Raw genomic sequence first — 13,495 nt, forward strand, 5'->3', positions numbered from 1 at the left:
GTTTGCCTATCTCTGCCTTAAAGCTTGCTCCAGCAGTTTGTATTTTTTGCTCAAGATTTAGCACCTGCGACTTCTTGCATCTCAATGCTATCTAATTCCTTCGTAATTCCTTCGCTGCTGCCCGTGGGACCTTGCTGTGAACTAAATACTGTAGCTGCTGCTAGGCTAAATTACAGCCATCATTACATTTCAGGAGTACGTCATTGCCTGTGAATGTCTTTGAAGAAATCGCAAGCTGATGAAGGAAAAATCCAGTATTGTTATAAAATTGGGATTGAAATTTTCCTGAGACGTTCGTAACAATCCAGTTACAAATTGGTGTGAAATTCCTGATACAAAGGTGTTATTAACCAATGAGTTTCTGTTGGGCCCCGCTGCAGAATTTTTTAATTTTAATTTTATTTTTTAATATTTTTATTAGAAGCAATGTACAATAATATAAAGCATGAATAACATTATACATTTCATGTACAACTTCTTGTTTGAAATTTAGTAATAAAAAAACTAACAAAAACAAGAAAAAGAAAGAGAATGTTAAATAAAGTAGTGATATTGATAGGGTTTAAGAAGGAACTGCTGATATATCGAGTGATATTGATAGCTCATGAAAAATAGAGAGAAGGAGCGCATAAAGATGTAAAGCCCGAGAGTAAAAAAACAAAAGGGAGAGATGAAAATAAATAAATAAATAAATTAAAAAACTTTAAAGGGATATACCTGCCTCGTATCTTTACCCACCCCTCACCCGGCTCTGAAACAGTTAAGTTATGTTGCACCATATGCTTGTAATAAGTCGATAAAGGGAGACCAAATCTTTAAGAATTGGTCTGATTTGCCTGCTAGGACGAATCTCATATCTTCGAGATGCAACATTTCAGACATGTTTGAGAACCACATTTTAAGTGTCGGTGTTGGTGCATTTTTCCAGAATTTAAGTATAAGTTTTTTTTGCCGTTATCAAGCCATAATTAAGGAAACACTTTTGGAACGAACCGCTGCAGAATTTTAAACCAGCATCTCGCAAATCTCCAGCTAAGTCGCATTTGATCTGCAGTAGAATTGATTTTTTTTTTTAGCTTTCCATGTTCCGACACGTCTTTCTTGCAGTTGAAAACATTCAAGTCTTCTTCCAAATAATTGTGCTTGAGCTGTGCAATGTGGAGACAAACATGACCTTTTCCAGCTCCTTGCAGGCAAGACACTAATGTCACTTCCAGACTTCAGTGCGTTTTTGCTCAAATCTGGAATAACTTGCAGCTAACAAGAGTCATCCAACTGTTATCGACACTTGCAGCTGAGACCAGTAACTAACTGTCCCAACTTTTCTTCGCCATGTCCTCAAATGTCAAAGACCAGTCTCCTGCTTTCTGGAAAAGACTGCAAAAAGTTGTAAACACTGCCTAGTCCATTATCGGCTCCAACCTCCCTACCATCGAGAGGATCTATCGCAGTCGCTGCCTCAAAAAGGCTGCCAGCATCATCAAAGACCCACACCATCCTGGCCACACACTCATCTCCCTGCTACCTTCAGGTAGAAGGTACAGGAGCCTGAAGACTGCAACGTCCAGGTTCAGGAATAGCTCCTTCCCCACAGCCATCAGGCTATTACACTCAACTCAAACAAAACTCTGATCGTTAATAGCCCATTGCACTTTATCTGATTATTTATGTGTGTATATATATATTCAATAGTATATGGACACACTGATCTGTTCTGTATCTATTTATGCCTACTATATTCTGTTGTGCTGAAAGCAAAGCAAGAATTTCATTGTTTTTAAGAAGGAACTGCAGAAGCTACACAAAAGTGCTGGAGAAACTCAGCGGGTGCAGCAGCATCTATGGAGCGAAAGAAATAGGCAACGTTTCGGGCCGAAACCCTTCCCCGAAGCGTTGACTATTTCCTTCGCTCCATTGATGCTGCTGCAAGAATTTCAATGTCCTATCTGGGCCACATGACAATAAACTCTCTTGAATCTTGAATCAGAGGTTGCACTTTTCTTCACTGCCCTTTGAAGTGGCCCAACTTTATTCTCAGCTCTCTGGAATGGCTTCCACATGGTTCAAAGGTAACACATCAACTTCTTGAAGGCAACTATTAACGCTGGGCATTCTTGCAATATCTCAGCATAACTAAAAAACATACAACTTATAACAAAACAAACCTAGTAGGGGAATCGAGGACCAGTAGACATGGGTTCAAGGTGAAGGGGAAAAGATTTAATAGGAAACTGAGGGGTAACTTTTTCACACACAGGGTGGTGGTGGGTGTATGGAACAAGCTGCCAGAGGAGGTAGTTGAGGCGCAAACTATCCCAACGTTTAAGAAACAGTTACACAGGTACATGGATAGGACAAGTTTGGACCAAGCGCAGAGACCTACACCAAACCCAAACCAATTAGGAGCAGACGAGGGCATTCGGTCCAATTTGTGATCCCAGCTGCAAAGACAGATGTGTACAGCAATTCGTTCTTCCCCCGCACAATTAAAGCATGGAATAATCTCCACCCAACTATAGTTACCCAACCAGATGCAACTACATTTAAAGTAGCTCTTTCTTCCCAATAACCCTTTCTGGCTTAAGCCCTCCCTTCACCACCTCCAGTTTACATTCCATTTGGAATATTTTGGAGGGCCAAGAAACCAAGAACCAAGAACCAAGGTGGGACTAGCGTAGCTGGGCCAAAGGGCCTGTTTCCACACTGTATCACTCTGTGACTCTAGGTGTAACACAGGAGAAAATGCTTGAATGATTCTGTTTAACTGAGAGGGAAAGATTGAGCAGGTCTGAAGACGGGCCTCAACATGAAATGTCATCCATCCATGTTCCCCAGAGACGCTGCCTGACCCGCTGAGTTACTCCAGCACTTTGTGTCCTTTCGTATATTAGCCAGCATCTGCAGTTCTTTGCTTTCTCAATTTTAAGCAGGTTGTGTCTCTTTGGAAGAAAAAGGACTACACAATAGAACTCTTGAAAATTGGAGAGGGATAGAAAAGATGTTTTGTTTGTACCCAGGGCAGGGATATAGGGAACATTCACATCCAAGGTCACTAATAAATCACACAAGGAATTAAGGAGAAGGTAGACAAAAAAAAACTGGAGTAACTCAGCGGGTGAGGCAGCATCTATGGAGCGAAGGAATAGGCAGCGTTTTGGGTCGGGACCCTTCTTCAGGCTGATGTCGTTGGGGGGGGGGGGGGAGGTGGGAAAAAGCAAGGAAGAGGTGGAGACAGTAGGCTGTGGGAGATCTGGGAAGGGGAGGGGAAGGAGGGAGAAAGTAATGACTATTTGAAATTGGAGAAGTCAATGTTCATACGTCTTACTTTCCCAAAGAAAGGTGAGAATATGGTCCTTTTCCAAACTGTGTCTCTAAAACTATGCCCAAAAGTTAAAACAAACTGATTTGACGAGGAAACACCTTTTCTCACAGAGAGTGGTGAGTCTGTGGAATTCTCTGCCTCAGAGGGCGGTGGAGGCTGGTTCTCTGGATGCTTTCATGAGAGAGCTAGATAGGGCTCTTAAAGATAGCGGAGTCAGGGGATATGGGGAGAAGGCAGGAATGGGGTACTGATTGGGGATGATCAGTCATGATCTCATTGAATGGCGGTGCTGGCACAAAGGGCCGAATGGCCTACTCCTGCACCTATTATCTATTGTCTGCTGTCTATTAGAAACATAGAAATATAGAAATTAGTTGCAGGAGTAGGCCATTCAGCCCTTCGAGCCTGCACCGCCATTCAATATGATCATGGCTGATCATCCAACTCAGTATCCCGTACCTGTCTTCTCTCCATACCCCCTGATCCCCTTAGCCAGAAGAGCCACATCTAACTCCCTCTTAAATATAGCAGTGGAATCCTGGCCTCAACTACCCTCTGTGGCAGAGAGTTCCAGAGATTCACCACTCTCTGTGTGAAAAAAGTTCTTCTCATCTCGGTTTTAAAGGATTTCCCCCTTATCCTTAAGCTGTGACCCCTTATCCTGGACTTCCCCAACATCGGGAACAATCTTCCTGCATCTAGCCTGTCCAACCCCTTAAGAATATCCAGTCTTTCTTCATAAGACAGCCCTGACATCCCAGGAATCAGTCTGGTGAACCTTCTCTGCACTCCCTCTATGGCAATTGTCTATTGAAAACACCATTTAACACAACCTGCAGTGAAGCCGTATATCAGGGGTGGGAGATTTCAACCTTCACGTGGTCCGCCCTGTTTCGACTAATGCAATCAACTCGACGTGCACAAACGGAAGATCAAATAGAACAAGTTGTCCTACAACTTTAGGCTGTGTACGCCACATGAAAGAAGAAGAAGCTGTACATCAAAGTACACACTTTCTGAAGAAGAAAAGAGAGTATGTGAGATAGAAAAATATGAAATAATAATAACTTATTTACTGAGATCTTTTTATTTCATCATCGTTTTAAGTTCTTGTTGATGTGGCCTTCTCATTGTTAGTCCGGAAACACCCAGGATTATGGATTCTCCATCAACTTCAATAGAAAGGGGATCTCAACCTGTCTAATAACAAATAATCACGCTAGACATCCAGCGAAGATTAAAATACGTTTCTTCTTCAAACTGATGTTTGATTACCTCGGGAAGAAATTATCTGGAGATCTCTAAGGTCGTTAGTTTGCGTGATTCAGGATTCCACTGCAAAGCTGATGGTCAGAAAACAGAAGAAACTGGGAGGCTAAATTATCAATGACAATGAATCGATTAAGCGACACTTGAAGAGTCATCGGGCCATAAGGTGGTACAGCACAGAAACAGGCCCTTCGGCTCAACTGAGTTTAGGTGGCTCAGCACTTCAACTCCCCCTCCCATTCCGAATCCGACCTTTCTGTCCTGGACCTCCTCCATGGCCAGAGTGAGGACCACTTCCACAATTGGAGGAGCAGCACCTCATATTTTGCTTGGGCAGTCTGCACCCCAGCGGTATGAACATTGACTTATTTAATTTAAGTTTTTTAATGATTTTCCAGCATCTGCAGTTCCTTCTTAAACCATAATCTTACTGTATATACTTCTATCATGTCCCCCATCAGCTTCTGATGCTCTAGAGAAAGCAATCCAAGCTTGTCCAGTCTGTCCTTATTGCTATATTCACTAACCAGACAGACAGCGCTTTTGTGAACCTCTTCCGTAACCTTGCTGTGGCTTTTCAATTCTATTTATACTCCTGCTAAAAAGGTTTACAATTCATTAGTTGAGATTGTCACAAGGCACTGTTGTTTTCTAATTAAGCAGACACACTGAACATTGATTTCACACCAACTGCAACACAATCCTTCACAGTTCATTATTTCAAAATGCCAGGAATTGTAAGATATACCGTTCTTAATCACGCCTCAGTTTAGTTCTGTAAGTCACCACTGAGGTTCAGCCCGTTGAGTGATTTATTTAATTACACAAGGGGGCCCAATTATTCGTGGACGGGCAGTTTCGCGGTTTTGAACAGTTCCCTGGTGCTTAATTCCAACTTCATCACCGATCCAAGATGGCTGGAAAGGACGCAGAGAAGATTTACGAGGATGTTGCCGGGACTCGAGGGTCTGAGCTATCGGGAAAGGTTGAGCAGGCCAGGACTTTATTCCTTGGAGCGCAGGAGGATGAGGGGAGATCTTATAAGATCATGAGGTCCAACTTGCCCTCTTTGACCAAGACACCCCATCTACAGGTACACAAAAATGCTGGAGGAACTCAGCGGGTGCAGCAGCATCTATGGAGCGAAGGAAATCGAAGGTACACAAAAATGCTGGGGAAACTCAGCGGGGTGCAGCAGCATCTATGGAGCGAAGGAAATAGGCAACGTTTCGTCCCGAAACCCTTCGGGTTTCGACCCGAAACGTTGCCTATTTCCTTTGGGTTTCGTCCCGAAACGTTGCCTATTTCCTTCGCTCCATAGATGGTGCCCCACCCGCTGAGTTTCTCCAGCATTTTTGTCTATCCTATCCGTATACCACCTCGACTACCTCCTGTGGCAGTTCATCCCATGTGCCCACCGCCCTTTGTGTGAAAAAGTTGAAAAATAAATAGGGTGAATGGACCGAGTCTTTTACCCAGAGTAGTGGGAATCACGAACCCGAGGATATAAGTTTGAGGATAGACAAACATGTTGGAGAAACTCAGCGGGTGAGGCAGCATCTATGGAGCGAATGAAATAGGCAACGTTTCGGGTCGAGACCCTTCTTCAGACTGATGTGAGGGTGGGAAGAAGAAAGGAAGAGGTGGAGCCAGTGGGCTGAGGGAGAGCTGAGAAGGGGAGGAGAAAGTAAGGACTACCAGAAATTGGAGAAGTCAATGTTCATACCGCTGGGATGTAAACTACCCAAGCGAAATATGAGGTGTTGCTCCTCCAATTTACGGTGGGACTCACTCTGGACATGGAGGAGGCCCAGGACAGAAAGGTTGGATTCTGAATGGGAGGGGGAGTTGAAGTGCTGAGCCACCGAGAGATCAGGTTGGTTATTGCGGACCGAGCGGAGGTGTTGGGCGAAGTGATCGCCAAGCCTACGCTTGGTCTCACCGATGTAGAGCAGCTGACATCTAGAGCAGCGGATGCAATAGATGAGGTTAGGTTTAGTTTAGTTTTGTTTAGAGATACTGGGCAGAAACAGGCCCTTCGGCCCAACGGGTCAGTGCCAACCAGCATTTCCCTGCAAATTAACATCCAGAGACAGAGGCGGAGTGGGTGGGCATGGAAGAAAAAGACGCCCTGAGTCCGTGCCGAGTCAGGATTGCTCTATTCGAAGATAAGACACAAAAAGCTGGAGTAACTCAGCAGGACAGGCAGCATCTCTGGAGAGACGGAATGGGTGACGTTTTGGGCCGAGACTAGTTAGGGGTCAGGGAAACAAGAGATATAGACAGTGATGTCGCGTGATATAGAACAAATGAATGTAAGATTTGTAAAAAAGTAAAGAAGATCAAGGAACCCGGCCATTGTTAGCTGTTTGCTAGGTGAGAACGAGAAGCTGGTGTGATTTGGGTGTGGGAAGGATGGGGAGAGAGGGAGTGCAGGGACTACAGTGTGGGAAAGGGAGGGCGAGTGTTTTGCAACTGAGAGAGCGGGCAGGCTGAGGAGGACTGCTCTGTTCGAAGCCGGCATGGGTTTGATGGGCTGAGCAGAGTCACGCAACAATGATTCTACCACTCCATTGATGCAAACCTGAAATTCCTCCGTGTAATATGTGTGTGTTTTTTTTTTGCTCTGATTTGCTCGCCCCCCTGTTGTTTCATTTTGTTGGAAACGAGGAACGTTTTGTTCAGCTGGAATCCCACGAGGGGGGCCAGAGGCAGGCATCACTGACATCATCAGCAGAGGCAAGGGGAATGGTTCACAGCATGGACTAAATGAAAGAAACAGCGGAAGGAAAGTGCCCAGAGGGTTCTTGGCAAATAGCTGTGCGTCCTCTGATCATCTCACAAAACTTTCATGCATCATATCCATTTCATTATCGAACATCTCGAGACATGTTCAATCACATCTTTACAGTAGGCAGCCTACATCAGAAGTGGCGTGCTTATAATGCCAATGATTTCTGTTACGTTAAGAGATGAGATTTATACCAGCTCTGGTAACAATATGGATTTATGCATCATCTGAGTTCGGAACTGCAAAAGACTATATTATTATTGCGCTATATATGCTATTTATTCTTTTTTTCCCCATTTCATACAATGTTTACATAGAAACATAGAAAATAGGTCCATGAGTAGAGGCCATTCGGCCCTTCGAGCCTGCACCGCCATTCAATATGATCATGGCTGGTCATCCAACTCAGTATCCCATCCCTGCCTTCTCTCCATATCCCCTGATCCCTTTAGCCACAAGGGCCACATCTAACTCCCTCTTAAATATAGCCAAGGAACTGTGGCCTCAACTACCTTCTGTGGCAGAGAATTCCACAGATTCACCACTCTCTGTGTAAAAAATGATTTTCTCATCTCGGTCCTAAAAGACTTCCCTCTTATCCTTAAACTGTGACCCCTAGTTCTGGACTTCCCCAACATCGGGAACAATCTTCCTGCATCTAGCCTGTCCAACCCCTTAAGAAGTTTGTAAGTTTCTATAAGATCCCCTCTCAATCTTCTAAATTCTAGCGCGTACAAGCCGAGTCTATCCAGTCTTTCTTCATATGAAAGTCCTGACATCCCATTTACATATTCACATATTCTGTTGTGCTGCAGCAAGTAAGAATTTAATTGTCCCATCCGGGACATATTACAATAAAACACAATTGACTCTTGACTCTGGACTTGATCTTTAATCAAGAGATTAATCTGAGACCACACCTGGAGTATTGCGTACAGTTTGGTCTCCAAATCTGAGGAAGGACATTATTGCCATAGAGAGAGTGCAGAGACGGTTCACCAGACTGATTCCTGGGATGTCAGGACTGTCTTATGAAGAAAGACTGGATAGACTTGGTTTATACTCTCTAGAATTTAGGAGGTTGAGAGGGGATCTTATAGAAACTTACAAAACTCTTAAGGGGTTGGACAGGCTAGATGCAGGAAGATTGTTCCCGATGTTAGGGAAGTCCAGGACAAGGGGTCACAGCTTAAGGATAAGGGGGAAATCCTTTAAAACTGAGATGAGAAGAACTTTTTTCACACAGAGAGTGGTGAATCTCTGGAACTCTCTGCCGCAGAGGGTAGTTGAGGCCACAGTTCATTGGCTATATTTAAGAGGGAGTTAGATGTGGCCCTTGTGGCTAAGGGGATCAGGGGGTATGGAGAGAAGGCAGGTACGGGATACTGAGTTGGATGATCAGCCATGATCATATTGAATGGCGGTGCAGGCTCGAAGGGCCGAATGGCCTACTCCTGCACCTAATTTCTATGTTCTATGTTTCTATGTTTAATGATGTAAAAAAATCAAGCTGCTCGAGAGGAATGCGATCAAACAACAATTGGCAACCAGCCATGTTAAGGAGCCATGGTGGTGTTGTCACATTTCTAGACCAATAGTCGGATTACCCAAGGGCTATTGATGCAGAACTAAGAGCTCTGTTGCCTAGGTACTAAACATTGGTCCTTATGGTACATAATATTAATCCTTAGGACATAATATTGAATCCTTCTTCTTCTTTCGAGTGGTGTGTACAGCTTAAAGTTGTTGGACAACTTGTTCTATTTGATCTTCCGTTTGTGCACGTCCAGTCGATTGCATTAGTCGAAACAGGGCGGACCACGTGAAGGTTGCAATCAAGTTCAAGTTCAAGTTCAAGTGAGTTTATTGTCATGTGTCCCTGTATAGGACAATGAAATTCTTGCTTTGCTTCAGCACACAGAACATAGTAGGCATTTACTACAAAACAGATCAGTGTGTCCATATACCATAATATAAATATATACACACACATGAATAAATAAACTGGTAAAGTGCAAATAACAGAATATGGTTATTAATAATCAGAGTTTTGTCCGGGCCAGGTTTAATAGCCTGATGGCTGTGGGGAAGTAGCTATTCCTGAACCTGGTCTTCCACCCCATATTGAATCTTAGAACACAACAGTGATCCGTAGGTCTTTAGGCCCCTTTGGTCGTGGATGGCCATGGGTGTCTCCAGGGTACTATCCCCTACATGGACTGATTCCTGTGATGTCAGGACTGTCTTACGTGGGGAGACTGGGCATAGACAGCCACCACACTCTCCTGAGAGATCTGGGTCAGGTTCCAGAGGGCATGGAGTCCAAGACTTACGGAGACTCCTTTTCTTGGACAGGCAGATGCAGGAAGATGCCTTCCCCCCGATGTTGGGACGCTCCAGGACAAGGGGTCACAGCTTAAGGTAAAGGGAAATCCTTTTCCACGAGATGAGAAAGTTGAGGTTTGGTTTTCACACAGAGAGTGGTGAATCTTGCTCTCTGTCTGGGGTCTGAGGCCCCCTGGACCTTACCGCCAGTTGCGTGCCCTTGTGGCTAAGGTGATCAGGGGGTATGGAGAGAAGGCAGGGATGGGATACTGAGTTGGATGATCAGCCATGATCATATTGAATGGCCCAGGTACACACAACACTTGGCAAGTGCCTTCCCAGGGCACTCAGTCAGTTCCATAGGTGGGGCCACGTCTTTCTCCTGCCAGCCAACACACTCTTGATACACGCATCCCTTTCCGATTTCTATCACAAGAAGAGAACACCAAACATGCATGGTACAGCATGTGCCTTGTGTATTAATGATGTGGACGAGGGGATTGAGGGCTTTGCAGCCAAGTTTGTGGATAATACAAAATTAGGGGAAGGGTAGGCTGTGTAGAGAAAGCAGGGTGTTTAAGAAGGAACTGCAGATGCTGGAAAATCGAAGGTACACAAAAAAGCTGGAGAAACTCAGCGGGTGCAGCAGCATCTATGGAGCGAAGGAAATAGGCAACGTTTCGGGCCGAAACCCTTCTTCAGACTCAAGTTTCTGAGTTTCTCCAGTTTTTTTTGTGTACCTTGGAGAAAGCAGGGACTCTGCTGAAGGACTTGGACAAGTCGGGAGTTTGTACGTTCTCCTCGTGACCTGCGTGGGTTTTCTCCGAGATCTTCGGTTTCCTTCCGCACTCCAAAAGACGTGCAGGTTTGTAGGTTTAAGAAGGAACTGTGCAGATGCTGGAAAATCGAAGGTAGACAAAAATGCAAGAGAAACTCAGCGGGTGCAGCAGCATCTGTGGAGCGAAGGAAATAGGCGACGTTTCACCAGCACTTTTATCTACCTCAGGTTTGTAGGTTAATTGGCTTGTTATAAGTGTAAACATTGTCTCTATTGTGTGTATAGAATAGTGTTTGTGCGAGGATCGCCGGCCCGTATGGGCTCGATGGGCCGAAGGGCCTGTTTCCGCTCGGTATCACTAAACTAAACCGCAGTCAGTCCAAGCGCAGTAAAGCTGAAATTATAATAACCCTTCCCAAATATCATTGGAGAAGTATTTCATAATTCCATATACTAAGCCCGGTCTAAGGGTAGCTATGGCAACAGATCGACGTTGGAGGTAAGCCTTGTGTTGTGGCTCTGCTCAACTTATTAAGAAGTGTCTCAGAATGCTGCTGCGATTCCCTGGGAGATTCTATCCCTGGCCAGCTCATTCTTCTTTAGCCCTAATGATCCCTGTACATCAATGTTTGAACATAGAAACATAGACAATAGGTGCAGGAGTAGGCCATTCGGCCCTTCGAGCCTGCACCGCCATTCAATATGATCATGGCTGATCATCCAACTCAGTATCCTGTACCTGCCTTCTCTCCATACCCCCTGATCCCTTTAGCCACAAGGGCCACATCTAACTCCCTCTTAAATATAGCCAATGAACTGTGGCCTCAACTACATCCTGTGGCAGAGAATTCCACAGATTCACCAATCTCTGTGTGAAAAATGTTTTTCTCATCTCGGTCCTAAAAGACTTCCCTCTTATCCTTAAACTGTGTCCCCTTGATCTGGACTTTCCCAACATTGGGAATAATCTTCCTGCATCTAGCCTGTCCAACTCCTTAAGAATTTTGTAAGTTTCTATAAGATCCCCCTTCAATCTTCTAAATTCTAGCGAGTACAAGCCGAGTCTATCCAGTCTTTCTTCATATGAAAGTCCTGCCATCCCAGGAATCAGTCTGGTGAACCTTCTCTGTATTCCCTCTATGGCAAGAATGTCTTTCCTCAGATTAGGAGACCAAAACTGTACGCAATACTCCAGGTGTGGTCTCACCAAGACCCTGTACAACTGCAGTAGAACCTCCCTGCTCCTATACTCAAATCTTACAATCAAATAAAAACAAGGGTGATTCTAAATAGCAGACGGGAAGCTGTGTTGTGGATCGAAGCTGCCAGAAAGTGTCTGACTATGATATTGCCAACACGATCTGGGCACGATCTGATGGGCTGGCGGCTTCTCCTGGGTCAGGCAGCATCTCTGGAAAATGTGGATAGGTGACGTTTTGGGTCTGGACCCTTCAATCAATCAATCAATCAATCAATCAATCAATCAATCAATCAATCAATCAATCAATCAATCAATCAATCAATCAATCAATCAATCAATAAAATCAATCAAAGACTTTATTGTCATCAAAAAGTACGATGGCCAACATAGAAAATGCAAGTCTGAATGCAATCCCCCTTCTCTGCCTCAGTCTGCGCTCCTAATGGCGGAAAGACTCTGGAGGCAGAGGTCAGGACTTGCCGCAGGCTCGCTCCCGTGAGGGCGGTCCGGCTCGGGGCTGGAACAGCGCTCCTGTGAGGGGCATGCCCCCGTTGGCGCGGGGTTGCATCCCGTGAGGGGCTGTCACCGTCGGGGGCGGCCCAGCCCGAGGGTAAAATATGGGCGGAACTGCAAAAAGGAATAAAATAGTTGTATACAGAAAATAGATAGGGAAGTTGGGGATAGCATCAAGCAGGAAATAATTTGTAGCATAAGTTATCATGGGTGACTTTAATCTGCATATAGATTGGGCCAAGCAAATTGGTAACATCGCTGAAGAGGTGGAATTCCTGGAATGTATACGGGATCGTTTTTTAAACCAATATGTAGAGGAACCGACTAGAGGGCAGGCCATCCTAGACTAGGTATTGTAGATCTGGGTGTGCTTGTACATCAGCTACTGAAAGTAAACTGCAGGTATAATAGGCAGTGGAGAAGGTTAATGGCATGTTAGAAACATAGAAACATAGAAACATAGAAATTAGGTGCAGGAGTAGAGGCCATTCGGCCCTTCGAGCCTGCACCGCCATTCAATATGATCATGGCTGATCATCCAACTCAGTATCCCGTACCTGCCTTCACTCCATACCCTCTGATCCCTTTAGCCACAAGGGCCACATCTAACTCCCTCTTAAATATAACCAATGAACTGGCCTCAACTACCCTCTGTGGCAGAGAGTTCCAGAGATGCACCACTCTCTGTGTGAAAAAAGTTATTAAGCTGTGACCCCTTGTCCTGGACTTCCCCAACATGGGGAACAATCTTCCTGCATCTAGCCTGTCCAACCCCTTAAGAAGCTGTTGCAGAACCTGGCTGTTCTGCTCCTTATACTGCGGTACCTTTTGCTCGAGGGCAGAAGAATGAACAGTCCATGATGGAGATGTGTGGGGTCTTCATCGGACTCCAACCTCACCCCCTCTGAACACACAGCCCTTCGCTTGCTCAGCAGCCATCCCAGCACTATTATGCCCCTGTCCCACTTAGGAAACCTGAACGGAAACCTCTCGAGACTTTGTGCCCCACCTAAGGTTTCCGTGCGGTTCCCGGAGGTTTTTGTCAGTCTCCCTACCTGCTTCCACTACCTGCAACCTCCGGCAACCACCTGCAACCTCCGGGAACCGCACGGAAACCTTGGGTGGGGCGCAAAGTCTCCAGAGGTTTCTGTTCAGGTTTCCTAAGTGGGACAGAGACATTACTAAACCAGCCGACATAGAGAGGTGCCGATATAGCTTGAGAAGAGACACAGAAAGCTGGAGTAACTCAGCGGGTCAGGCAGCATCTCTGGAGAGTAGGAATGGCTGACGTTTCAG

General features: G+C 45.2%; 1 protein-coding gene across 1 annotated transcript in view; it reads right to left on the reverse strand.

The window, feature by feature from the left end:
* ttc23 (tetratricopeptide repeat domain 23) overlaps positions 1–13,082 on the reverse strand; it is a 71,318-nt gene extending 58,236 nt beyond the window's left edge. Inside the window, exons 1-2 of the mRNA XM_055662791.1 lie at positions 13,025–13,082; positions 12,167–12,313 (exon numbers count right to left, since the gene is read on the reverse strand). Coding sequence (XP_055518766.1) covers positions 12,167–12,313; positions 13,025–13,082 — 205 coding nt within the window. The remainder of the gene's footprint in view (positions 1–12,166; positions 12,314–13,024) is intronic.
* Positions 13,083–13,495: the final 413 nt, after the last annotated feature.

Source organism: Leucoraja erinacea, chromosome 36 (genome assembly GCF_028641065.1).
Source record: "Leucoraja erinacea ecotype New England chromosome 36, Leri_hhj_1, whole genome shotgun sequence".
Lineage (NCBI taxonomy): Eukaryota > Metazoa > Chordata > Chondrichthyes > Rajiformes > Rajidae > Leucoraja > Leucoraja erinaceus.